The sequence below is a fragment of the Eimeria maxima genome, genomic scaffold (genome assembly GCF_000499605.1).
Source record: "Eimeria maxima Weybridge genomic scaffold, Emw_scaff4, whole genome shotgun sequence".
Lineage (NCBI taxonomy): Eukaryota > Apicomplexa > Conoidasida > Eucoccidiorida > Eimeriidae > Eimeria > Eimeria maxima.
In genome coordinates, this window is record NW_013563837.1 from 55829 (window position 1) to 82086 (window position 26258).

General features: G+C 51.7%; 6 protein-coding genes across 6 annotated transcripts; 3 read left to right on the plus strand and 3 right to left on the minus strand.

The window, feature by feature from the left end:
* Window positions 1–7761: 7761 nt before the first annotated feature.
* Window positions 7762–13201, minus strand: EMWEY_00000670 (hypothetical protein, conserved; the record flags this gene model as incomplete). The annotated part of the gene is made up of 14 exons (XM_013478350.1): window positions 7762–7914; window positions 8275–8304; window positions 8514–8664; window positions 8935–9044; window positions 9214–9294; window positions 9530–9609; window positions 9843–10059; window positions 10256–10309; window positions 10440–10623; window positions 10815–11121; window positions 11293–11344; window positions 11679–11789; window positions 12162–12255; window positions 12489–13201. The coding sequence occupies 14 exons, from the start codon at window positions 13199–13201 to the stop codon at window positions 7762–7764; spliced, it is 2337 nt and encodes a 778-aa protein (XP_013333804.1).
* Window positions 13202–14273: 1072 nt separating this feature from the next.
* EMWEY_00000680 (ferredoxin, putative) lies at window positions 14274–15249 on the plus strand (the record flags this gene model as incomplete). The annotated part of the gene is made up of 3 exons (XM_013478351.1): window positions 14274–14673; window positions 14784–14897; window positions 15104–15249. The coding sequence occupies 3 exons, from the start codon at window positions 14274–14276 to the stop codon at window positions 15247–15249; spliced, it is 660 nt and encodes a 219-aa protein (XP_013333805.1).
* Window positions 15250–16345: 1096 nt separating this feature from the next.
* EMWEY_00000690 (hypothetical protein, conserved) lies at window positions 16346–16672 on the minus strand (the record flags this gene model as incomplete). Its single annotated transcript, XM_013478352.1, has 1 exon — window positions 16346–16672. The coding sequence occupies one exon, from the start codon at window positions 16670–16672 to the stop codon at window positions 16346–16348; it is 327 nt and encodes a 108-aa protein (XP_013333806.1).
* A 518-nt stretch (window positions 16673–17190) lies between these two features.
* Window positions 17191–18271, plus strand: EMWEY_00000700 (hypothetical protein, conserved; the record flags this gene model as incomplete). Its single annotated transcript, XM_013478353.1, has 2 exons — window positions 17191–17263; window positions 17595–18271. The coding sequence occupies 2 exons, from the start codon at window positions 17191–17193 to the stop codon at window positions 18269–18271; spliced, it is 750 nt and encodes a 249-aa protein (XP_013333807.1).
* A 726-nt stretch (window positions 18272–18997) lies between these two features.
* Window positions 18998–20797, minus strand: EMWEY_00000710 (hypothetical protein, conserved; the record flags this gene model as incomplete). Its single annotated transcript, XM_013478354.1, has 1 exon — window positions 18998–20797. The coding sequence occupies one exon, from the start codon at window positions 20795–20797 to the stop codon at window positions 18998–19000; it is 1800 nt and encodes a 599-aa protein (XP_013333808.1).
* A 1592-nt stretch (window positions 20798–22389) lies between these two features.
* EMWEY_00000720 (conserved hypothetical ATP-binding domain-containing protein, putative) lies at window positions 22390–25733 on the plus strand (the record flags this gene model as incomplete). Its single annotated transcript, XM_013478355.1, has 8 exons — window positions 22390–22606; window positions 22880–22951; window positions 23277–23377; window positions 23537–23864; window positions 24299–24381; window positions 24712–24764; window positions 25199–25357; window positions 25643–25733. The coding sequence occupies 8 exons, from the start codon at window positions 22390–22392 to the stop codon at window positions 25731–25733; spliced, it is 1104 nt and encodes a 367-aa protein (XP_013333809.1).
* Window positions 25734–26258: the final 525 nt, after the last annotated feature.

Here is a 26258-nt window from a genome sequence, read left to right on the forward strand (position 1 = left end):
AGATGTTGCTGTGTCATGCACAACACAGCATATGGCTTGGGATAGTATAATTATACAGCAGCCGTCACCATTCCTGGAACCAAGAACCGCACACATTCCGCACCATATGCGCCATGAGGTGCCCACGATTTTTTCCCTTGGTCAACTTCCCTTCCTTTGCATATGGGGAGCTGATTTCCAAAAGTACGTGCGTCCGTTCGTCGCTCGTCTTCTTTTAAAAGCTTGACGTGAAAAATTCATTTTTCGTCAAATATTTAGACGAGAGTACTTGTTGCTCTCATAGTTTTCTCAGCCTTTCATCGCAGTGCACACTGGTACAGCGTCGTTATGTTGTACGCCGAGGGACCCGTACAAGAGTGCCTTCCCTGCAGTTTGGATCACCACTACCGTCTCGATATCTATGCATCTATCCCAGCTTGGCTGCCTCTAACAGTAACTCTCAAACGGCAGACAGATGTGTTGAGCCCCTGTAGATCGCAGGCACACTAGCTCACACGGTTGCGCGTTCGATTCCCATTGTAAGGAGTTTGCACACTTTATGCGCGCTTTGCTGAGCGAAGGCGACTGTATTGCTGAGGTGGGTGCGGTGGTGGTGCGACCGCTCACCTGCAGCGTAGCGAGGTACTTTTATCTATCTGAGACGCGTGGTAGGGGGTGAGACGCGTGGTTGCGCGTCTCGCCGGGCGCTTGCAAGGCAACGAACTAACGAATGATCCCCGTCTCACCTCGATATATTATGCACCGAGGAGGTTTGTTTCCTTCTAGTCTAGAGGCTGTTCTCCCTGCAACTTCAATTAAACCTGGGCAAGAGCCAGCGTGGAGTGGCATGCCCCTCCTTGCAGAGGCTTGTATGTTACGATAGGTTAGGTGCATTTCGGCAGTTTCATAGAAACTACTGCGCCTAGATCTTTAGCAACCGCCACTGCAGCTGATCGGCGGTTCTTCAGCAACGATATTGTACGGAAGCTGCAACAGAAAGCTGTTCAGCATGCACATGCACACTCGTGTGGGGGGGGTTTCTGCTCCGCCCCCCCCCCATCCCCCCAAAGGTGGGGAAAATGAAATTGGCAGCAGCGTCACCAAGCTGGCTGTAGGTAGCGTAAGGGTCATGGGCTACTCCATGAAGATTGAGTAGCTCAGGGGACAGCTATCAGTTGTTCCCCGCCCCAACGTAAGCTGCGTCGTGCCCACGTTTGCAGCCGCTACCAACGAATCAAGGATTGCCTGTAGATGTTCCAGAGGGATTGCTTCGCTCAAGCGATCCCGAGAAATCCATTCAGGTTGCAGTCTCCTGGCCATTTAACGTAATATTCGCGTTTTCGGTGGCCTCAGAACTGTCGCACGTCTGTCCAGGATCTCAGTCTCCCTCAGTTGTGACTTTTCACACTGGAGTTGACGCTGGGTCGTGAGGAGGAGTAGAAAAAGGATCTTCCCCAAGCACAGCGAATTTCTTCGGCTGCTCGCCCTACTGAGCGCTTCGGAGAGCGTGCGAATCCACCAAACCCAAGTCTGTTGGGATAAAACCGGCTTCTGAACGACCGTATCTATATTTCGTTGCCCGTTCACGATCATCTCTTATGAATTTCCACGCTGCTGCGACCTGCGTGTGGAAACGGAGGCATTTCCAATAAAATCGCGGCCAGCGGTGTCTCGATGTAGGCCAGAGATGCCGGATAGCAACGAGTGGAAGAGTCCACTGTTGTATTATGGCCCCATTTCTCGCACGGGTGAATTTCAAGCCACTTTGACCTTTGGGTTCAGAGTCTCACATACTGAATCAGTATGTTGTTGGCTCTCTCAGGGTGGCCGTGTGCCTCCGGCTCGCGCGTTTTGCGTTCGAAATTAAGCCGCTCCATGAATTCGTGCCAGAAGGCGCTAGCGGACTTCGGATTCCTGTCAGTCTTGGGCTTTTCGGGAAGCCCCGGTGTTCCGGATATGATTAAGGGGTATGTGACTGCTCCCTCTGAACTAACCTAGGTGGAACAGGGGATGAAGTGGGCGTACCTGTCGGGACAATCCTTTATGGCCCATATCCTATCGTAGCTTCTGACTGATGGTAGTCCCACTATAAAATCCATTGAGATATCCATCCAGATCCGTTTGGGAATCGGATGGCTCTGCAAGAGTCCAGGTTTGACAGTATTCCTGGGGCTTTGCTCCAGACATTCGGGGCACGGGAAGGTGTCCTCCCCGGAGGAGCACATCTTTGGGCGTCACAAGGACCTTGCCATTATCTCCGCTGTTGCATTGACCCATCCGGGGTCTGCTAAAGCCTGATTGTGCATTTTGCATAAAATATCTGTACGAAGTGAAGCTGGGATGCATACGCGGGGAAGCCCCCTGAAGATCCCCGTCGAAGCTGTAGTGCTTCACCTGTCGTCGAGCTTAGCGGCAGCTGCAGCCAAACGCGTATCTAAGAGCGACGAACGCACTTTTGAAAGGATATGGGGATCATCACACACAAACGCAGTTGCACAACACAGTGCCTGAGCGGTGGGAAGTCAGGAGAAGGCGTCGGCAACCACGTCGATGGTGCCCTTTATATACTTCCCTGTGACGTCGTACTGCATGGGTGCATGCCATTCGGACTTGATGGAAGCCGGATTCTAGGTCAAGGCTAGAGATGACTGTAACACCCCCTAACGTCTCCAGAATATTTGGGCTCCCTTTGGTAACGACGTAGTCCCGGATTTGCACTGCTCCGCCGATGGCTGCTGGTCTCCCCCCACTTCCTACCTCGACGTACCCGCCTGCACCGCCCTAACGAGCAACTTCTTTCCCCCTTCTAGGGAAGTGGAATGGCATTAGGTCCTGTCGATACTGCGCAAAATGTGCCCTTACCACAGGTAGGCCGCCTAGTACGCTCGTCTCCCTTGACGACTAGGCTCGATCGTTTAAACGCCCAGAACTACCGACACCTGGACGCGTGGCTCTGCCCTCGCTCGACGCTGTGTAGGACAGCCTCTGGCGTAGTGCCCCACACCTCCACACTTCCTACGCATCCCCCCATCACGCCGTGAAGCATCGATGCGTGATGGGCATTGCGACGCCACGTGTCCCTTGCCCTTGCATTCAAAATAGGCGATGCCCCTTAACACTCGCCCATCCCGTGGGTTATCTCCATCTCCATATCGTTGCATCTTATCAGACACATCTCGTACAGTCCGTCAAAGATCTTGTAAGTACAATCTAGTTTGCCGCAGATAATCTTATGTCTCTCCTCTTGTCCCCACTATCTTCTCTAGCTCAGCGACCGCCTCTTCCCAGACTGTGAATTTTATATGGCCTTCCTTTGTCACTCTTAGGGGGACATCGTCAGACACGTTAGCTAGGAAAATGGCCACTAGCTGATCGGGCGGGAGGGGGTCTCCCTGACACAGGACCGCTGAAAATTCTGCGGCATACTGTACAGCATTAGCCTGCCACGTGACACTAGATAAACGCAAAGCGATTACATCTCACGGAATTCAACAGAATCTAGTGCGCATTGAGCGTTTGGCACCATCCCAATCCATCAAATCAAATTTGGTACCCCGCCGGTAGAACCAGTACTGTAGGGCACTCCCTGTCTATTTGCGCAGTTCGGCCCCCCACCGATCGTAAGGTATCCCTGCCCCTTCGTGCGACATCTGTAGATGACGAAGAGAGTACCTCATGTTCTACCAACTCCCAGGGGTAGTCTTAAGTTCGGATACCCGGAGGTTGTCTGCCATAGGTGATCTCGGCTCTTGGAAATCACATCGGGGCTCTGGAGTGGAGTAACCCAGTCAGCGGACGGTGCCAATGTCCTTTCTGCAAGCTGACGTCCCAGTTTCTTAGTGATATTTCTCTCGGTAGCAGGAATGGGAGTTTCTCCAGCTCTCTTACCTAATTTACTTTCTGATTCGTAATCAGTCGTTCTCATCTCCCTTCCAACTTGCCTCGTGCCTGCACCTAAAATCTTCCCGTTTCGTAGGTGCATATCTGCCTTTGCCAGTCACTGCTTACTTCCTTTAACAAATCTACTTAATATCGTCTGTAAACGCGGAGGCAACATCGAAAGTAAGCGGCCTCTTGTGTAATTTCCCGGAGCACCCCTCAAATGTAAAGCACAGCTGATCTTCGCTGTTACTAAGTATGTCTCCTCAGCGTGCCTGTTATCTATTCTCCATTCAAAGCATACAAGCGTTCCATTTAATCAATTTCCGAACATATCAGAGTCCCCATTAGTACTACCTACACGTAAAAGCAATTGGACAACTCATTCACAGCGGTGGCCTTCAAAACCCTTCGTCAGGCTTGTCATGGGCTGAATATCGGTTTGAGCACTGACAAACGCTCTCCTCAGAGGCCTCCCAGGTGACCCGGTTAGCGCGTAGGGGTACATGCTGAGGAATAGAAATGTAGAGCAGATTCGCCACTTCCGCTTGACACTAATGGAGGTGCAACCAGGATGGGATTAGGTAAGAGGCCAGCCCCTTGTAGACAAGTAGGTTACTGTTCGGCGATCCGTCAATGATACTATCTATGTGATGTACAATTGTGTTAAGTCCACTAGTTTGGGCACATCATATGATGACTGTTGTTCTAGAAACAGTAACCCGAATGGCCTGCCTGGCATATGAGTAGTGCCAACACTGTTGTACTGCCAAACACAACTTGTACGGGTCGTTCTCGCGTGCTGGTATTTCCCTCCGTGAAACTTTGAATAGCAGCAGAAGATTGTATGCTTCGTCAAAGTGTTGACGTGTTGAGGGTGCCCCACGCCAACTGACACGGCTAAATTGTCTGTACGTACACCCGAGAAAGCTTGTTCGTGTTTATATTGCTTGCTTTGTTGCATCTTGAGTTGATGAAGGTGCTATGCAACCCGCTAGCCACAATTTCCCTTGCAACTCCAGGAGGTTGATCAACTTAGCTCAGGAGGCCTGTAGACTGTGGGGAGAGCTGCTTTTACGCAACTATCATATGGAGCGTTTTTGCTCCAAAGCTCAGAATAGGGCTCGGATGGGATCGACGATCCACACTGAAGGCGGTGCATGCAATCTGGGCTACCCTGAAGCCTTTGGGGCCTCCAGGGCTGCTGCAGTTGATGACTAGCCGCCTCGTATCCTTTCCGTTCCGAGCCCCTTGGAGTGTTGCCCCCAGGATGCTTGGAGATTATAGGGGAGGTTATCTACTGCTTTAAGGCCCAGTTGTGCTTTTGTCTATGAATAGGTTGCAGCACCGGGGGCTCCTCTGCTCAGTTCGAAAAGCTGCATCAGCCACAGTACCACCGCGTAGTTGAGAGGGGCATGCGGGAGCAGCCGATCCTTACACACAGATGGCTTTCCAGACTCAAAGAAAAGACCAGGAGTGAATGTGGTCTTACTAATATATGAATCAAGATGTGAGTCTTTGGGTTTTCTTTCTAAAATTTTCACCAGAACTTCTCCCGCATAATAGAGACTGGGCAGCCTCTAACCTCCGGTGGGGAAGGAGGACGCTCAACACACCTGCTGGACGCCTCGCTGCTCTGCATGGAACGCAATAGTTGCTCCAATTCCACAGAAGTGCGCCTTTAAAGCAAACCTGTGGAATTGGAAGTGCGCCTTTAAAGCAAACAAATATAAAGAAGAATGGCGCCGCTAACGCTGCGCCAAGCGAAGGGCCTTGATTACACCCGCCGAAACTAGCATTTTTCTAGAATGTGACAGACCTTCGTCAGTCTCCAGACGTCTTTAACATAACTCTCTAAGTGTCTAGGGCAGGGAAGAAGACGAAGCGGTCTGTCATGAACTATGATGCACTCCTTTCTGTCACGAGCGCAGCATGGCTAGCCAGCATGGAAGTACATCCCAGCCTTCTAATCTGCATAGAGTAATGTTATGGTTGATTGTTGAACGTGGGTCGCCCTCATTGGGCTGCCTGCATGTGATGAGGACATACCTATGTTCCAGCTTTAGAAAGATCGTGATACACAACGGTGGGCTGCCTGTATTACTAATCAATTTTACACTTCTTTGTCCCCCACAGTGCCCCTTTGCATTCCTAGAACTACGTCCTAGCGAACTGGTTCAACATATGAGCCCCAAATCATAGCAGTATGGCTCGTTTCTGGGCGAAACCTGTTTCTTACACTTATACTCTTGCCGGCTCTCGTGTTCTGGCAAGTGTTGGCGAGCTGTCCTGTCCTCGGATACACTGAGCCAACCAACAGACGGTGGGCAACGCATCTCTGTAGCTTCAGAAAATACACCCACTTGACGGCCCAGATACTGCCACCACTCGTTAGCACTGAGTTCACCCTACGCGGTGGCTGGTCTGCTGGAGCATCTGTTACCTCTGTCGGCCCTATCAATGTCCCTCGCGTAAGTTTGGGGCCCACAACTTTTATCTGCTGCTATACTTCTTCCTTCCTTCGCTAAGCTTGTAATATCTAATCATGTGATCGTGTTTGTTGCAAGGAAGGCAGGAGGGCATCTTGGCATGCTCCCCAGCTTCCTGAGTGCTGGAATCAACATCTGCCGGGGGTAATGTACATATGCGCTGTTCCTGTGGCATTCTCAAAAATGTCCCCTTCCAGAGGAGAAAAAATTACATTGCAACCCCTTTCCATTTAGAAACAAATACTGCTACTACAATAATAACAATTGATTATCTAGCGTGATAACCACTAGATAACTGTACATAATCAGTTGTTCAGCTCCACAAGCCAGTGGCAGACCCGCAGGGCGACCCTGTTTCTTCCACCAGCTAAACCGTAAACCGTAGACCCTTTCGCAGCAAAGGATTGCACTTAACTCAAGCCAGCCAAAGTCGTACTGGGTTTACTGATTGGGGCATTTCCTGGGTTTTGTTATTTTGGGGTGCGGCACTTTGCAATATGACTTAGACAATTTAATGCTTACAGTTAGGCGTTTAGGCTTATGGGCTTGCAAAGCCAGCACACGGACAGCCCGATGCACCGCTTCAGGCTAATGGAAGAACTATCACTTCCAACGACATCCCAAGTGTGGTTACCATTCCTGAAACTGCTGCCCCTGCTGCTGCTACTCATGCTGTGCCTGCTGCTGCTTCTAGTGCTCCTGCTGCCATCCCTGCTAACAGCGCAACGCTTTTATAGGATCTGGAGGTTCAGCAGATGGGCTGTTCACTCATGCTGATTCTGCTGCTGTAAATGCTGCTGCGGCCCCCCGTTGGCCAAATCTGCCGCAGGAGCGGAAATTGCAAAATGCGCTGCCTGGTCGTGCTGCTGCCTGCCGCTGTTGCGCCTGTTATTGCTGCACTGCTGCAGCAGGTGCTGCCTCCAAACATCAGGGTGCGCCTCCAAGCATTCGCCACAGTACATGCAGTAGCTGTGCTCGGAGCTTGGTGGTGCTGCATTCATCACAGCAGCAGCACAGCAGTAACAGCAGCTGCAGGCGCAGCTGTAGCAACGCTACCGCGCACATTCCGGTGTATGATATAACAGCACGCTCAGTGGCGAGGCTCCTTCAATATTCGCAGACCCAAGCCCCAAACCCTAAACCACGGTCCGTAAGCCCTAAGTCGTACGGGAACAGTTTCTGTGCGTTTTAAGCTCTTCCAGAGTTATAACTCGGCGGCAGTTGGAGCAGCGCGAGTAACTGTCTCGGGATGAGCACTCTTCAACCAGGTGTCTGTCCATTGCTGCAACCTGCAGGAGCAGTACCGGCAGGAACATCACACTCACCACAACTACAAAAAACTGCATGCACGTCCAGAAGTTACAGCAAGAGTTTTATGCCGCCGTTATCCTCCTGAGCTGCCATTCGTGCTGTACTATGGTAGCTGCTGCTCTTGCTGTGCCTGCACCTCGAGGACAGTGCCGCAATGGCTGCAGATCGCCAGACAGGGACAGAATTCAGCAAAGTGTCGGTCCAGGCCGCTTCCCACGAGAGACGGGGAACGACGCAAGCAAAACATGCACACCGCCTGCAACAGCAGCAGCAGCACAGCAGTAGCAACAGCAGCATCAGCCGCAACAGCAGAAGATGCGTTGATACAATCCGCAAGTAATGCTATTGCAATGCAAAACCAAATTGCAGAGGGAAACACCCCCGCAGCACTGCTAGCAGCAGCAGCAACAACAAGAACGGTCCGATGCCATACAGTGTTCCGATCTTGCTTTTGATGGACCGGTGTTGTAGGGCTGCGTGATGGGGGGCCCTTCAAGCAGACGCCATCACCGTACATCAACCCTAACACGTGATCTCCAAAGATCCATTGTAAACCCTCATGATTAACGTGAACAGTTGAAGCGTTACACCTAAAATTTTAATTTCGGATTCCCACCATCGCGTCAGCAGGGTAACGCCGTAAACTCTGGACCCCAACGCTAAACCCTAATGCCTAAACATCCACTCTGCGTGTGGCTACAGGGATACCTTACTTCATCTGAGGCTACTAAACACTCTATATTTAGTGCGTAGCGTCTAAGCTTTAGTGGTTAGGGTTGGGGGCTTAGGGTTTGCCTGGTGCGCTGGCTTGGGGGGACCAAAGCTGCTGATGAGCGCCGCAGCAGCCACGCGGACTTCCGGGGTTCCCATTGAAGTTAAAGCCTTGAGGGTTTGCAGCTGTGCCCCTGTCAGCTGGAAAACGCTGCTGTTGCTGTTGTTGTTGCTGCTGCTGTTGGTGTACGTGCAGACAATATGCTGAAGCAGGCCCAGCCAGATAAGGCGACTCCTGGCATCCATATCCATAAACCCTAAACCCCAAACCCTAAGCTCCGAAGTCTAAACCCTAAATCCTAAGCCACATATCCTAAACCATATGCCTAAACCTTAAACCGCAGACCTGTTTCTCATAGCTGCTCCGTGTCTCCTGGAGGTGTCGGGTTTGTAGGTTGCTGTTTCACCACTAGCAGCTTCAGCAGCAGCAATAGCGGCTGCTGCTTCCAGTTCCTGCTGCTCTGCTGCAACAGTAGCAGCAAGGTAATTTAACCCTCTAACGCACACCGACCCTCCTAAGTTTCTTCTCAGACAGAGCCGCAGCAGCATCTGTTGCATCCTTTGGGAAAAGTCCCCCGAAACCCCAAGACAAACGCCGTCAAGCACCGCCATAAACTGAAACGCAGACCCTAAGCCATAAGCCCTAAAATCTAAACTCAAAACATTATAGACGCCCTCCTGTTTCTGGGGTTTTGGGGTCATGGCCTGTCTCCTGTTGAGGTTTAACTCGTTAAGCTAGTGACAAAACATGGATTAGGGTTTATGGTTTAGGGTTTAGTTGCACCGAAGGGCTGTGAAAATATGCAGTGGGCACTGCCAGCTGATCCGTTAGAGACGTCAGCATCTCTGTCGCAATGAGTAGCACCTGCAGCAACAAAACCCTGAACCCTGGACCCTAACCCCTCAACTGTAGACCCTAAAATCCAGAGCCTCCGCTTGAAATTCGTTGCTCCGCTGTACTCCGCAGTGTGCCGCTCTCTCCTTCTGGTTAAGGGTTGGGGGGTTAGGGTTCTAAGTTGAGCATCAAGTTACTAGGGTTTGGAGTTTAAGGTTTGGGGTTCACAGTATATAATTAAGAGATTAGGTCATAGGGGTTGCACTTTGAGGGTTTTGTCCTCGAAGGCTCTCTGCATGCCCAGCGCCAAAGCCCCGAAAAACTGTTCAGATGGAAGCAAGTTCGCTGTAGCAGAAGCAGCAGCAGGAACAGTAAGGGCAGCAGCAGCAGCAACAGTAGGAGCACCAGCAGGAGAGTAGGTTGACACCAGCAGGACAGTAGGTTTTTCAACATTCGCAGCAATGCAAACGTCGAAGCAGCGTTCTCCTCTGCAACACTTTGTGTACATCCAGCAACAGAGGCAGCAGGAAAACAGCGCTCAGCACCCTTCTGCTGCTGCTTCTGCTGCAGTGTCTTACGCTGTTGCTGCTGTCGCAGTTGTTCTTCGTGCTGCAGCCGCTGCAGCAGCGCAGCAAAGCCCTCAGCCCTTTTGTCCGGAGATTTGCTGCAGATGCATTCCACAGTTTCGGGATCCCAAAAGGCCAGCAAAGGAGCCAAAGCACCCGAATCGCCTGCAGCTCCTGCTGCTGCTGCACCTCGGGCTATTGCTGCTGCTCTACGGGGGACAGGGGCGTCCTGCAACAGCAAAAGAGCAAACCCACGGCAAAGGAACAATCAAAACAGTCACAAAGTGCCGAACCCAATACCCTAAACCCCAAGCCTTAGTTCCTGAACCCTATACTGCAGAGCCTACACCACAAACCCTCAAACAAAAAACTGTAAGCCCTAAATCCTACACCGTAAATGCCAGACTGTCAATCCAATGGCAAACCTCTGGATACTCTCTGAGTTCTTCCTTGCGGTCTTCCGTTTCAAACGACGGGAGCTGCAAACACGTTTAAACCCTAGACTCTCAACACTAAACCCTAAATCCGGCCGCTCCAATGGTAGACCCTACACCCCGTAGGCTGGCCTCTGCCCTGCCTACTGCTTATAGCTTATGGTTTAGGGATTACTCGTTGGTTTAGGCAGCGCAGCAGCTCCCCCTCTGATAACTCATCGTCTGAGGGGTTCAGCGGGTCAGTGTCGCTTTGCACTACAAGCGCAGCAGCAACTGATCGCCGTAGTAAAGAAGCTATGCTTTGCAGCTGCTGCTGTGCTGCAGCAGCTGCTGCAAAGTCGTCGCGAGACACTGCGGCCCTGCAGACCCACGCAGCCTTGGAACGCCCACAGCGCTGAACACCAAATCCTAAGCCCTAAACACCAGACCCCATGCCCAATGCCACAAACCTCAACCTATAAACCCTAGACCAATAAGTTGTAAGTATTTGCTCGCACAGACCATCCGCTGAAGGCGGGAGGGTATGGTTTTTGATTTAGGGTTTGCATACTCCTTCTTGGCTTCTAAGGCCTGAACCTTCGGGAGTGCCTGCAGCACTTTTATGAGGGCTTGGTGTATTCTTGCTGCGCTGTTAAACATTTCGGCCTGAGCCCGCTGCTGTTTTGCCTGCTGGAGCAGCAGTAACTGCTGCAGCAAAAATGCGCTGATGCGGCGACAGCCCCCCGGCGCGAGCGCCCCCCCACCAGATGCCTGCTGCTGCTGCTGCTGCTGCTGCTGATGTTGGGAGTGGCGCTGCTGCTGCATCAGCAACATAAACTCCCAACAATCTAGAACAATCTGCAGCTTGTACGACAGGCCTTAAAACCCTCACCTCTAACCTACCTAACCTATACCCTAAACCGTGAACCCAATGCCATAAGCCACAAACCCGTACATCAACACCAGCAGTATGGAGCAGAAACAGCTGCAGCAGCATCAGTAGCAGCTTGCCAGTTGCTGTTGCTGCAGCAGGGCCCTTAGGCCCGGACAGCCAACTCCAGGGGCAGGTGACCCTCCGACTCGCAATGACCGCACCAGCGTCTGCATCGCATACGCATTTGAACCCTTCAGCAGCTGTTGCTGCTGCAGTTGTTGCTGCTGCACTTGTTGCTGCAGTAGCTATTGCTGCTGTCAGTGCAGCTGCCGACGTCGCCTGCACACAAGGATCCTGACTCCTGTTGATAGAGATACTAGCACTAGAAGCTACAGCACCTCCCCAGCAGAGCACCATCGGTAGCAGCAGTAGCAGCGTCCGGTGCAGCAACAAGGCAGTAGCTACACCAGCAGCAGCACTGGCAGCAGAAGCGCTCGTGCACTTGAGCGCCTGGGGCAGCAGCAGAAGCAGCAGCAGCTGCTGCTGCCGATGAGTCCTTACCTTAGCAACAGCATATGGGGGAACTTCGTTTGTTGGTGCAGCTACGCAGACGATTTTAATGAAATTGGAATGCATGTGTTGGGGCAGACGGATACACTTCAGCTCCATGGGCTGCCGCAGGCGTACAAAACCAACTCGGGTGTAGGTACACCCCAAATATGCTGCAGCAACTGCAGGAGCAGCAGAAGGTGCTGTCGGCAGAGGACATAAGCAACATCGGCAGCACACACGGCAAGCTTCTGCCTGTGGGGCTGCTGCTGCTGCTGTTTCTGCCTGTTGGCGCCCTGATGGTTTTGCTCCTGTTCTTGCTGGCGCTGTGACTGCTGAGTTCGATCCCCCTGCATCCCGTGGAAGCCACTGAGGTTGAGATACAGAAGCCGCAGCAGCAAATGCAGACAGATCAATCTAGGGGAATTGCAGTGGCGTCCTAAGCTGACACATATAGGGTTTAGAGTTTGGGGTTTAGGGTTTATTGCTGCCTACGACTTCGACTTTGGAGGGTCCTTGTGCAGCAAACTGAAGACAAAGAATGCGGCAGACGCCCCCAAGAGCCACTCCCACCTCATACCCCTTTCGCCTGCTGCAGCAGCAGCAACAGCAGCAGCTGTGGAAAATGGTAAACAACTCAACGGGAAACGGCAGCAGCAAGCACCTCTGCTCCAGCAGGTGGTGCCGACTGCACCAGCTGCTGCTGCTGCAGTCGTTATGTCCAATAGCTGCCAGAAATGCTGCTGCTGCAGTCGTTATATCCAATAGCTGCCAGAAGCAGGAGCAGAAATGTTGCGCCATGGAGCAGTGGCAGACACTCACCTGTTGCTGCTGCTGCAGTCTCTGCTGCAGCAATCCCTACTGCCACAAGTGCCGTTGCAGCAGCCAAGGCACAACTCGTCTGCTGTTTCCCTTTGCGGTTTTCTGTTGGGGCAAGAAGCAGTGTACACAACAGTATGAGGGAGGGTCTTCGGCAATTGGTCGCTGTTGCTGCTGCTGCAGCCTCCGTGACGCTGCACTTGCTGCAGCAGCTGCTGCTGACACTGCTGCAGCAGGTGCGACCGTTGTTGTTGCTGCTGTGTCTGAGCCGCAGCGGCAGCAATAAATGCTAGTGCTTCCTCAGGTGTTGTAGGAGCAGTTCTCTGCTGCTGTCGTTGTTGCTGCGGTTGATGTTGGTCTTGCTGCTGCTGTTGCTGCTGCAGCTCTTCAAGGTGCTGCTGTTGCTCATTCTCATGCACAGAAGATTGATGATGCAGCTCTTGCTGCTGCTGTGGCTCTTTCTGTGGGTCTTGTGCTTGCTGCTGTTGCGGCTGCTGCTGTTGCGGCTGCTGCTGTTGCTGTTGCTCCAGCTGCTGCTGTTGCTTCTGCTGCTGGCGGGGCCCATTGGTTTGCCTGCGCCAGCGGCTAGTCCATTTTCGGGGGGCAGCTTCGGGCTGGTCGGCCTGCTGCTGTGGCTGCTCTTGCTGCTGTTGTTCTTGCTGTGTCTTTTGCTGCTGCTTATCCTGCCGCTGCTCCGCAGGCACAGAAACACCCATTGTTAACTGCTGGTATGGGACAACCTTTGCTGTGTGTGGTTTCGCTGTTGCTGCTGACTCTTCCTCTTCTCCGGTTGCTGCTGGTGATGCTGTTGCTATTGCTTTTGTTGACGTACTGTTGCTGTTGCTGCGGTATTGCTGGTGCGGTTACTGTTGCCTGTGCTGCTGTTGCTGCTGTCGTTGCCGATGCTATAGCGACTGAACTGCCGCCTGCTGAAGCTGCTGCTTTGTGATTCTCCGCTTATTTTGTGGCTTATTGCCAAGACAAGAAGAGGAAGGTGCAGCAGCAGCTGCAGGAAAGACAAAACGAGCAACGGTTGCTGCAGCGTCGCAGCACAAGTGAAGATCTCCCAAAGGCATACACCGAGAGCGACAAGAGAGACCCTGTTGCAGCAGATGCTGCAGTTTCAGAGCAGCATCAGCAAATGCTACTGCAGGTGCTGGTGCTTCTGCTTCTACGTTACCTGCGACCGTGCCTCGAGTCGGCTGCGGCATGGGCCCCAAGCAGCAGCAACAGCAGCAAGACTAGCAGCACCTGCTACAACACGTAATATAACTTAATAAACTGTCGTTTATAAAACAATTATTATTATGCTTCGTGCAGCAGCTGGGGCTGCAGTAGCAGCTGCTTCTGCCGACACTGTTGCTGCTGCTGCTGCACATAGAACGGTTCCTCCCGGGTCCTGAGACATCATGTACTTCCAGGCAGCAGCATCGCCAGTACCAGATACTACTGCTGCAGCTGTATTGCATTTTTCCTTTAATGAATTTCTTCTCAAATCTGTTTATTTCTGTTGCTGCGGCGTGTGCTGCAGCAGCAACTCCCCTGCATTTCGTCCGCTGCAATCCTGCCGGAGGCTGAGAGCAGCAGCAGCAGCAACAGCAACAGCTGCAGCAGCAACGACAGCTGCCACTGTATCAACCAGAACAGCGACAGCAGGAACTTGTGGCGAAGGCGAAATCAATCCGTGTGCCGGGCTCGGGACGGCGAGAAGCCCGGCCCCACAACCAGGGCAGCAGCAATAGCAGTAGCAGCAGCAGCAGCAAACAACTCTGCTGCCGAAGCCCGATGATGTTTAAGGCTTTATCCCGGGTTGTGCAGCTGCGGCTGCTGCTGCTGCTACTCTGCGGTTGCAGCTGCTGGAGGCAGATTGCATGCACGTCGCTCCAGCAACGCGGGGTCGTCATCACGTATACAGGGGCAGTGCAGCAGCAGCAGCAGCAGCAGCAGCCGCAGGGTCAGTGGCAGCAGTTGGAATATGCAGTACGACTTCCATTTGCTTTTGCTTCTGTACCCGGGAAGGGGTCATCTTTCCTGCTTCAGCGGCAGGGCCCCTTGTCCAACACCAGCTCGCCACAACAGCGGCGGCAGCAGCAGCAGTTTCTACTGCTATTACAGCAACAGCAGCAGCAGCAAAGCATCGCTGCATCAACTCGTTTGCTGTACCAAATCCGCCTGCAATCTCCTGAAGGTACGTTTGCTGCTGCAGTGCACTGCTGCTGCAGTGCAGTGCAGCCGAGCCTCTCCGTGCCCTGCACACTGCTGCTGCTGCTGTTGGTGTTGTTGTTGCTGCTACTGCAGGGGAAGAGAAGGTTTTCGAGTGTGCTGAAAATGAATACATTTTAGATGCTGCCGAAGCAGCAGGCATCGAGCTGCCCTACTCATGTAGAGGAGGTTCCTGCAGCACCTGCGCAGGTGAGCTGCTTGCCGCCGCCTCTGCTGTTGCTTTTGCTGATCCTGCACATTCTGTCATTGCTGACGCAGTTTTGTGGTTGTTTTTCACTCGGGGGCTGCTGTTGCTGCTGCTGGCCCTGCTGGTGCTACCACAGCTGCTAACTTCCTCCTTGCCTACTTCAACGATGCTGCTGCTGCTACTACTGCGTTTGCTGTTGCTGCTGCAGGGAAGCTGCTTAAGGGTTCTATTGACGGTTCGGAGCAGAGTTACTTAGAGCCGGAGCAGCAGCAGCAGGGTTATGTGCTGCTGTGCACTGCATATCCTAAGAGCGACTGCACCATTCTTACCCACCAAGAAGATGCCCTCCATTAACCCCAAACACCAAACCCTAAACCCTTCTTTTGAACTCGCCGCTGCCTAGGCCACTTCGTGGCAGTCCAGCAGGGCTCGAGGGACGCCTGTGCTGCACCCAGAGGCAGCACCAGACGCAGCAGCAGCAGCAGCAGGCCAGGCAGTTCTAGTGGCAGTCTTCCCGTGTGTGTTAGTGAATGTTTTCTGATTTGTTGTGGGGTCTGTTCGATTCCTGTTCGTACAAAGGGGCCTTCGCAGGCACAAGAGGGTCTGGGGGCAGCTAGCTAGCTAGCTAGCTAGCTGGCTAACTAGCTGGATGCATGGCTAGCTACCCAGCTAGCTAACTGTATTGGTGGGGTCAAATGCCGCTAAGGCTGCGAATACAACTAAGGAAGAGGGCTGTGGAAGCCCCCATGGTTTAGGGTTTATGGGGAACACGGAGCCAGTGAGGAGGGGACTCTAGCGAGGTCTGCAAACAAGGCAATACATACAATGCACCGTTCCTTTGCTGCTGCCTTTGCTGCTGCTGCTGCTGCTGTCTTGCCGCTGCTGCTGCTTTCGCTGGTACAGCTGCTGTTGCTTGGTGCAGCTTCGCTTGAGGAGCAGCTGCGGCGTTATCTTAGGGTATACATTACACCTCAGACACGGCAAGCCTCCGAGGCTTCTGCAATAACTTCAGCAGCACTTGGGAGTGCCGAGCCGAACTGCGTCAGCAGCGGAACAGCGAGAGGAGCAGCAGCACACGCTGCTGCTGCTGCCTGCAACGTGAGGCCTTGCTTTTTCAGCAGCCTCTCTATCATCTCTGCTGCTCGGCTCTCGTCTGCAAGTTGCGTTGACCATGTCTTCCCCACTTGACCTGCACAGACGGCGAACCAACGCATGCAACAGCACGTAGCAACTCCGGCTTCTGCTGCCTGCTAATGCCAATGCGGCTGCAGCTACAGTTACTAATCGTGCTTCTGCTGTTAAAGGATCGGTGGCGGCAACACCAGTAGGTACAAAAGCCGCAGCGGCAGCGGCACTAGCAGTAGTAGTTGCAGAGGTAGCAGCAATAGTGGCAGCAGTAGAAGCACACGCAGCAGCAGCAGTAGAAACGAGCGGCTCGTGAGGTTCGGCACTAGCCTGCAAGGTTGATGAGGAAGCACTCAGGGTCCACTCCAGTGAGATTGCAGTCAACGTTTGCCGCTACTGCCTCGCTGCTGCTGCTCCTGCTGCTGGTGAGGGTCTCGGCGAGCCCTTGAGTCTTGCAGACCGAAGGGAGAGCAGCGAGAGCCTGAGAAGCGCCAGAGAAATCTTCTTGAGTGTCAAGGAAGGCGAATAACATTGCTGCTGGGGACCCAGCTAGGAGGATGTCAGGACTTATCTCGAAGTCTTGAGCAGAGGCGGAGAGGAAATACGGGGAAGCGAGGGAGAAAAGAAACAAAAAAGAGAGGGAAAGACACATTTTAATTGAATTTGACGAATTTCTTATTTTTTTACCTTTTTATGTACCTATTTAAGCCCACAAACAAACACTGCACGAAAGACTGAAATGCTCTCCGTCGGCTCCTGCTCTAGGGGTGCTAGGGTAGTTAGACAGATATTTGTCGAAAGGATTAATAAATAGAAAAAAACGAACAAATAGATACACCTGCGACAGAAATAGAAGAATTATGTAATATATATTTGCAACAAATATGATGCTTAAGCGCTGCACACGCGTCAGGCAGCAGCACCAGCAGCTGGAACCGCCGCAGGTCACTTTCCGCTGCTGCCGAGCCGCTGTTGCTGCTGCTGCTGCTCCGCCCGATCTGCGCCCGAGCCTATCTCTCTTTCGTTGTTCGTTGGTTGCTGCTGCTTTGAGTTAGGTAAAGGTCACTTCATTTCAATTGTTGTTTCAGTCGCTTGCAGGTCTTAGGTGCTCCGACACGAACTCTGCAGCAGCTGCTGTTATTATTATTCACTGTTGTTGTTGCCGGTGCAATGCTGCTTCATTCCTTCTTTTACCCCCTCCTCCTCCTGCACGCGTTCCTCCATGTCAGGGGAGCAGACCAAGGTAAGAACAAACTGCCAGGAGTTTGCTGCTCACCCACACGAACTTCGGCTTCCGTCTCTTTCTGCCTCCGTCTATATTTTATCTTTTTATGGTTGACAGTTTAGGGTTCTACACTTGTAGTGTTGCCTGACGAGTCCAGTCAGCTGATGTCTTCGCTTTTTCGCTCTAGCTAAACAGAGACACAAGGCATTAACAAAGGCAGCACACGAGCTAAATTGAAACAGATGATACCTGTTTACAACAAACCTCGTGTCTTTGGTGCAGGCCCAACGTTCCTGCCAGCCCATACACTGACAAACCCCGTCCTTTCTAACTTCTGTGTGTGCTACAGCCGAAGGCGGAGACACGGACACCCCCGCTCCTCTGCCGAGCAGCAGCGGGGCCAACCTTATCCCCTCCAGCTCCAGTCCCTCAACCAGCGGCAGCAACAACAACACAAGCAGCGGCAACAACATGAGCAGCAGCAGCAGCATGGGCAGCAGCGGCATCGACGTGGACTGCAAGGGGGGATACGGCGCGTGGTCTCCCTGTGAGCCTCTGGAGGGCCACGACACCCACCACGACTCCGAAGACGAATTCAACTTACAGCGAGGCCCCGACGGCTACTACGTAGGGGAATGTTTTCAGTATCGGACATACCACGTGATTACTCCTTCAAGAGGTAACGGCAACAAATGCAGCAAAAAGGACGGCTCGAAAGTGTTCCGCTACTGCAACGACTGCAGCGCAGTGCCGGCGGTGTACAAACACCTCCAGGCAGCCCCCAGCCCGCAGGTCTCCAGTATTCGCTTCTTCGCCGTTGTCGCAGGCCTCCTTTGCCTTGTCACTACAATTGTCTTCGTAGCCATTTGCCTTAAAAAGACCTTCATGCAAGACACTCAGCAACCTCCCGCAATCCCCCTCTACCCCCCGTCTCCCAGCACACACGAAGCACCGCGGCAGCATGAAGCCGCTAAGGGACTCTGCTTAGCGGCAGATGAAGCAACCCAGGCAGCACCGTCCAGGTAGGCGACTCAGCTACGCTACTCACAGCTTGCCACAGCAAGCTGATGCGGCACAACACTAGCGTACAGTTAGGTACAGCACAATACGCCAGCCCATGCTCCGCCAACTGAAATAGCAAGCTTCACAAACATGCTGCTAGCTGGCGGTAGCTACAGGTTGGGCGGCAGCTAGCTGCGGCTAGCTACAGGTGGTTACCGCAACAGCGGGCTACAAGAATTGCCGCAGGTACGGACAGCTAGCTGCAGCTACCTGCAGCTAGCCACCACCAGCTCCAGGAGAGCTGCACCCGCAAGGTCAGCGTGAACTGCGGCAACTGTGCCGCAGCAGGTGAATAAGGGAACCAGTGAGGGACGCCTCCTAACAAACGCACTGCAAGTTTTAAGCTTCCGCAGGGAAGCACCCACCTGCAGCAACGCCAGCAGCAGCAGACAAAGCAGCAAAACCGGGTCTGTCCACTAACATCAAGTAGTTAAACAGTTGCAGTTCTAACGTATACTAGGCTTTACGGTATAGGTAGCTTGAAAAAGGCTCAGCAACAAGAGGTAAGAGCCCCAGCGACAGTCGCTAGGCAAGCAGCAGCAGCGGCAAAGTAACGCAGCAGCAACAAAGCAACGCAGTAGGAGCAAAGGCGTAGCAGCCACCCATGAGTCTCCATAGTGATTGCAGAGGAAATAAGGGCCTTATAGAGGCTAAATTAAATTGGTTGTTAGTCTATGCTTGTGCTGGTTTTTAGTGTTGCCGATTTGCTGCTACTCTGTTTCGCTGTCTTCTAGAAAGCGCATCCTGTGCTGACGCTGCTGCTGCGGCAGCCAGGGTTTTCGTGGTGCCTACAACAGCCTCCATTGCATGGGAGGTTGCTGCTGCTGCGACCGGCAGTATCTGTGGCAGTCGTGCCAATGCCACGTCCACCCGCATCACCGGGGCCAGCTGCTGCTGCATGTGTTGCTGCATCAAGTGGTGCTGTTGCATGTTCTGGTGCAACTGCTGCTCGTGCAGGTGCTGCTGCATCTCCTGTTGTTGCATTTGCTGCTCGTTCAGCTGCTTCTGCAGGAGAAGCTGCTTCTGCAGAAGCTCCTGCTGCTCCTGCAGGTTAGGTTTGTCACCCCATCCGCTGATGTCCTGCTGGAGCCGCCGAAAGCTTGCGCCAGCTTCCTGTCCTGCTCCGGAGTCTGCTGCCTTTGGTGCTGTCGTTGCTTCTGCAGCGGGTGATGCTACTGCTGCTGTTGCTTCACGAACAGGTGTAGCACTGCGTTCACCCGATTCCCTTTTTGTTGCTGCTGTTACTTCAGAAGATGAAGCAGACTCTCCCACACTTGATGCTACTGCTGGTGCCTCTTCAGAAGCCAAAGAAGCACCTTCACTTGCTGCTTCTGCAGGCAATTCAGGAATAGGCAGGGGATGTCCCGTAGGTGTTTCTGGTCCTGCTGCCTCTGGTGCTAACCTTCCAACAACAGACATAGCAGGACTACCATCCATTGCTGTACTTTCTGCTGTTGCTTGTTCTACAGCCGTCTTGACAACCGGCGCAGCTTCCCTTTCATATCTTGCTGCTTCTGCTGCAGGAGGAGACCCAACTGTTTCCCTTCTAGGTGCTGCAGCTGCTGCAGAAGCAACAGGCTCAGGAGCTTCCCTTCCTGGTGCTGTAGCTGCTGCCCTACCTTGCTGTGAAACCATAGCCGGTGCACGTGCTTTGGGTGCTGCTATTCCTTCCGCTGCTGTCACTACGGCTGCCGGAGGATGATATTTCCCCTCAGCTTTTGCCATGTCGCCTTCCGTCATCAGAGTGCCTCTTGTGATGGTCCTCCGCAGGGCGGCCTCTCGAATGCCTCCCCCCGCTTCTCTGCGTGCTGCTCTGCCCAGTGCAGGGGCCTCCAAAGTCTTTGAATCTGCTGTCGCTGACTCAGGGAGCTTTACCCCAGCTTCCCGGGTTGCTGGTTCCGCTGGAGTTGAACCTTTGGCTGTTCGTGTCCCTGCAGTGTCGACTGCTGCTGTTGGTGACTTTGCCGTTATCTTTGTTGCAGCTGTTTCCCTTTGACGAGCCGTTGTTGTTGCGGCATTCTCGTGAGGCGTGATGATCAATTTTGGGGTGGAATGCTGCTGACTCGTTGCCTTTTTTTCTTCCTCCGAGCGCTGCAGCAGCTGTTGCGGGGGAGGCGTTTGTTGTTTTTCTTTTTTCGCAAGCCCGACACTGTCTTCAGAATCCCCTCCTAGAAAGAGCCGCGCCACCAGTCCTGCTACTTCAGAGAAATTCTTAACGGGCCGTTGCTGTTCCCATGGGGGCTGAGCCCTGTCTGGTCCGTGCAGCGCATATGCAGCAGCAGCTGCTGAAGAGGTCACCAAGTCAGACAGCATTAAATCAATCGTTCCCCGAAGACGAGGGCTTATGGCTTCGGAGAGGAAAGGAGAGTCGGAAGTGAAAAACTTGAACCATTCGCTGGGAGTTCCAAGGCCTGACGTAATTGTAAATTTGACCCAACATTTGATGTACGTTTTTATCAATAGTGCGCATTGTACACTGCGAAACAACATTTTACCTGCTAGTATGTTTATATCGGCCTGCGCGCCCGTGTTCGAGCCTTCCTGAATCGGAAATTCGAATATCAGTACCTCTAGACCTGGCAGTTCGTCACTTATTTCACATTACCTCTTCTATTTCTTGGAGAACGCGTTCCCTCGAAGGACCTTTGAATCGCATTTGATGCCAAAATTATTATGCATCTTAAAATGGTGATTCGTCAACAGTAATATCGGCTCACCGTTCACATCAGAACCGCTACTGGCGGCAACATCTAGGGAAAAACTCTCAAAAGCGGAAACTACCAAAAGTAAAAAAAGCGGAACTGCGGCGTGTGTTGAGGGCATTTTCAGAAGGCCAGATATCTGCGATGGCTGCAGCAGCAGAAATAAAGCGGTTTTAGATGCCTTGCTTCCTGATTATCCGCGGATGCTGTCTATTGTATGGAATTGCAGGGTGAAGAAGAAGCTGATGAAAAAAAAACAATCTCAGCGGGTTCCTCGCGGAATGTACACTGAAAAATACAATTAAAAACGATTGATTCAAAAACGTAATGCCAGATTCGACCCAATAATGTGGTGTCGTCTGGTTTCTCTTCCGATCTTGGCACACACGTGCAACGGAACTACGCTGTCGCTACGCAACACAGAGCACGTGTTGTACAGCATCATAAGAACAAAAAGACTATAATGAAAAGGCATTTGACAGGGTTAATTGAAACGACACCTGAAATTTCCTTCATTTTGATACCCTGTTGTTCGAAAATGCTCCATTTCATTCTCTGCAGCGCTTCGAGTCCTCTCTTTCGCCTCCAGTTGCCTAAGTGTTCAGCGCTGTAGATATACCGTATACAAAATACACGAAAATATGTCTGTTAGATAATAATAAGCAATGGCTAGACGCATCAAAAATACACTCAAAATTTCATTTCTCTGGGGTTTCCTGTCGATATTATACAACATGTACAAGTTGTGGACCGTTGAAGACCATTTGGGGCTGCAGCTGCGTAAGAACAGCCCCTTGCTCGTAGTTGTCGGCAAAGCGCACTCGTTTCTTAGCGCATTCCTTCTATTGTCCTCCTTGATTAAACCTAGAGTTTTATGGTATTATATCTTGCTGTTTGATTGCCTATAGATAGATATTTTTGCAGAGGCATTGACTAAACCGCCTGTGTTCTTTCGCACACCTGAAACCGCATCGATTACAAGCCCTTCAAGAAATGCCACGAATAGATACAACCCCCATCAGCCTCTAGAATATGGACCTCTTCTGCATTTTGTCGTGCCGTTGAAGCTGCAGCAACGTAGCAGCAGCAACAACAGCAACGGCAACGAGAACAACGAGTACTGCAGCAGCAACGGAAGCAATCTCTTCGAGAGAGCAGCATCATCCCCTGTGATCTGCTTTAGCAGAGATTGTGGCTCGTGTTGCATGTGTTTTAACATATTCCCGGACTTCAGCCTTCTCTTCACCTGTTGTTTGCGCTAGGTGTCTGCGCAGCTTTTTGTAGGTAGTGCCTACATTAGCAAAGAGGCGTTTTTCTTCTCCGTTTTCCGACTGCATTTCCCTTCTCTTTTCTTTCTCCCCTCCTTACAATCAGCACATCATGTGGTACGGCCAGATCGTGATAGGGCCACCAGGCAGCGGCAAGAGCAGCTACTGCTTCGGCATGCAGCAGCTCTTGACGGCGCTGGAGCGACAGCATATTATTGTGAACCTCGACCCGATGAATGACTTGTTGCCTTACGAATGCGCGGTGGACGTAATGGATCTTATTAAAGGAACAGATGTAATGAAGAAACACCAGCTGGGACCGAACGGTGGTACACTTTCGGCAACAACAAAGCTGCCACATACTGCTGCTGCTTCTTCTCTCTTGCTATGCCTTCATCGCACACTTTTCTTGCTTCATATCACGTGTTTGTTGGTGTTGCGTATATGACGGTTCTCATCTATTTTGGTTGTTGACTGTAACTTCTGGTTTTCTGCCATCAGCTCCTCGCCTTTTACTGCTGCCCCCTCTGCGTATACATTTCCATCAGGTAGTCTTTAATGCGCACGAATGTATGCGCACGTAGTGAGGGGTGTATGCGCAGCTATGATTTATTGCATGGAGTTCTTGTTGGAGAACGTCGACTGGCTGGTGGAGAAACTAAAGAAGTACAAAAGTAAGTTTAAGCAACGGAACTAAAATGAAGTAAAATGGCGGAGTTAGCAACAACTGCCAACACTTGCTGTTCTCTCTTCTCCTGTTGCTGACGCTGCTGCTGCTTCGGGTATCGCTGTGGCTGCTGTGCATTCGTCGGTTTAGCACCTTTAGTGAGGTTGGCGTTTCTAGCATATGAGCATTTCCGGTGGCTTAAGCCTTCGTGCTGTTGTATCTGCTGTTGCTCTGAGGGGAGTTGTGCTTGCGGCTGCTAAAAAACTACTCCTGTGCGTTGCTCTTTAGTTGCTTTGTGTTCGCCGCTGGTTCTGGTGCTGTTGCGTCTCCAGACTATTATGTTCTGATCGATTGCCCTGGGCAAGTCGAGTTGTTCACACATCACGAGGCCCTGCGTACAATCATCAGACACCTCGAAAAACTGGATTTTAGGGTCAGCTGAGGAGGGAAATGGAAGGGCAGGAGTAGCAAACCGGTGCAGAGGCAGCCAAGGAGCACTAGCAGGTTCACCATCCTCACGAGAAACAGCATAGGCCTGCGGTTTCGTTATTGGGCAACATCGGGACGACTATTTGGGGTTTGGTTGTTGCAGATGGCGGCGGTTCAAGTTTTGGACAGTACGCTTTGCACTGATACATTCAAAGTGAGAAGCCACAGCAGCAGTAGCAGCAACAACAACATCAGCAGCAGCAGTATCATCCTCGCAAGCAGCAGCAGTCGTTACGATAAATGCGCACAATTGGCCCGCTCTGGTTCGGAGTTGCCGTTTACGGTGCTGCTGTTTTTGGTGATGTTGCTGTTTCTGTTGCAGCACATCAGTGCGCTGCTGATGGCCCTGTACGCCCAGTTGCAGCTGGAGTTGCCTCATATCAATGTTTTGTCGAAAATCGACCTCCTACGCCATCATCGAAAGGACTTGAGTAAGAATGCCGTCCGGGAGCACTATGCATATTTGTCCACCTATTACGCGCTTGTTTATTGTTTTTTGTGTTGGATTTGTTTATTTGTGTGCTTATATGTTCCTTTGTTTGCTCGGGTAAATGCTGCGCCTGCAAAGGCGGCGTGTTGCCGGTTCTCCTTCTGACCTCGATGGGCAAGCAGTGTTCTTATGTTTTCATGTTTGAGGAGATGCCCCGAGATACATATACAGAGAGCAGCATTTATATTCAGGTCGATGGTCCTTGCACTGCTTAGAGATTGCAACAAACCTTCAGAACCGGTAGAGGGGATGAGTCCTGCAACAGGAACAACAATAGCACCACCAGACGCAACTGCACTATGGGGTGCAGTGAGGCAATATAAACAACAAAAACAGCAAAAACATCAGCAGCAATGTTCTTTTCATTCGTTGCAGAGTTTCCTCTGGAGTTTTACGCGGATGCCTACGACGTCCAGGCGCTGCTGCAGACGATGGGGAGAGACCCTCATCCTGTGGGGGTAAGACAGGAGCCGGCTGTGGCTGCTGCTGCCGCTGCTTCTGCAGCTATCCCCGCTGCTGCTGTTGCTGTTCCTGGTGCTCCTGCTGCTGCTCTACACTCCATACGTATAGGAGACAATAAACGCCTTCGCAAGAGAACGCGATAGGGTGTGCCTGTGTTCAGCAGCCACTCCTGTCTGCGTTTTGCCTTCTCTTGTTTAGTTCTTGTTTCGACTGAGGAACGGCAGGACGCTCGCGGCTGCCTTGAGTTTTGATATTAGTGACAAGCATGGCATGTAGTCCTCTTACTTCATTTGTACTCTGGATGTTTTTTTTTTTCTATCGTGCAGCAAAAGCTTCTGGGGTTCGCGCGCGAAGTGTGCGAATTGGTTGAAGATTTTAAGTAAGGAAGATGGAGCAGATATTAATTTGAATTGTCTTGCTGATGGGTTTGAATTTTCCGTTTGAGTTTTCCAAATTGTTATCCCGTTGAATTGCCTTAGTAGCGCCGTTCGTGCGTTGTTTGAATTGGCTTCTCGTTGGCTTGTTTGGGATGCTTGATTTGTGTCACAGAGTAGTTTGACGTGCGCTGTTGGCATATGTGAATTGTGTTGAAGTTCTCGAGCTGCGCTGTTGAGGTTTTTGAATTGTGTTGTTTGAATTATTAGCGAACTGGTTCTGTGATACAGTTTAGTTTCGTTGGTTGCGTCGTCCAATAGCTGCTATTGTACTGTTGAATTGCTCCAGTCGTTTGCATTGAGTTGTTGAATCCCTGAGTTGCGTTGCTTTAATCGCCTCAACGATGCTGTTGAATTGTGTGAATTGTGTTGTTGACAGTATCGTTTCATTCCTACCCGTAGCGGTAACAGACAAGGAGTGCATGTTGCTGGCTTTACGAACAGCAGACACAGCTAATGGCTTCGCATTGGGGAATTACACGGAGAATCGGACTGGATACCCGTTGCAGCTAAATACAGAAGAAGAAAGACAGAATCTGTAATTTCATTGCCTTGCCAACCCCTCCACATCCTGTGATATTTCCGCTGTTGCAGCTGCAGCGGTGGCTTTTTCCAAGCTGCTACTGCAGCTGTTATCGTTACTGCTGCTGCTGCTGTTGCCCTTGCCGTTGCTGTTAGAAAAGCTGTTACTTCTTATGTTGCTGTTGGCCCTCGTACAGCTGCTATTGCTGTTGCTAAGGATGTGGTATTTTCTATCACATGTATTTTCTATCACATGCGCATTGTGTTTCGGATGCTTTTGCGGCTGCGGTTACGTGAGCAGAATTGAAAGGTTGCAGGAGCGGTACTTGGACGGGGATGAGGAAGATGAAAGGGATGGAAATTTTCGGCAGGATTCAGAGAAGACTGATTGAACTAGAGGAGAAGAGGTTTACGGTTTAGATCTCCGCATTGGCGTATGCTGCTGCTGCAGCGCGAGCGCTAACAGCAGCAACATTGGCATATATATAGACACGCGTCGTTTTTTGTTTCCTTCGGCATTGAGTTGACCTCTGGTAACAGGGGCAAATGCACATCAATATATTTTCGTTTGCTCGCGTGCGCTTGCTCGTATTGTTAGGAACGGTCTACCCACCATTACAGGTCCAGCCTCTTTTATTCATTTGAGAATATTTCGAGATATTCATCTGTTTTGTATCGGCTAAACGCCTTACGCCACCACCTGTTGCATGGCGTAATGCGTGGCTTGTTCATTCTATTCTAAGAGCATTGAGTACAGTTTGTGCTTACTTTCACACAAAGGCGCAACACACAGCGACGTGCAGCTTGACAAATTGACAAATAATAGATTCGAGGAGATAGTTGTCGTAGTTGTTGGGGGATAGTTGTCACCAGGCCAAGGCCAGGTGTGTCGTGTTGAGGAGCTTTGCCTTTGCCTT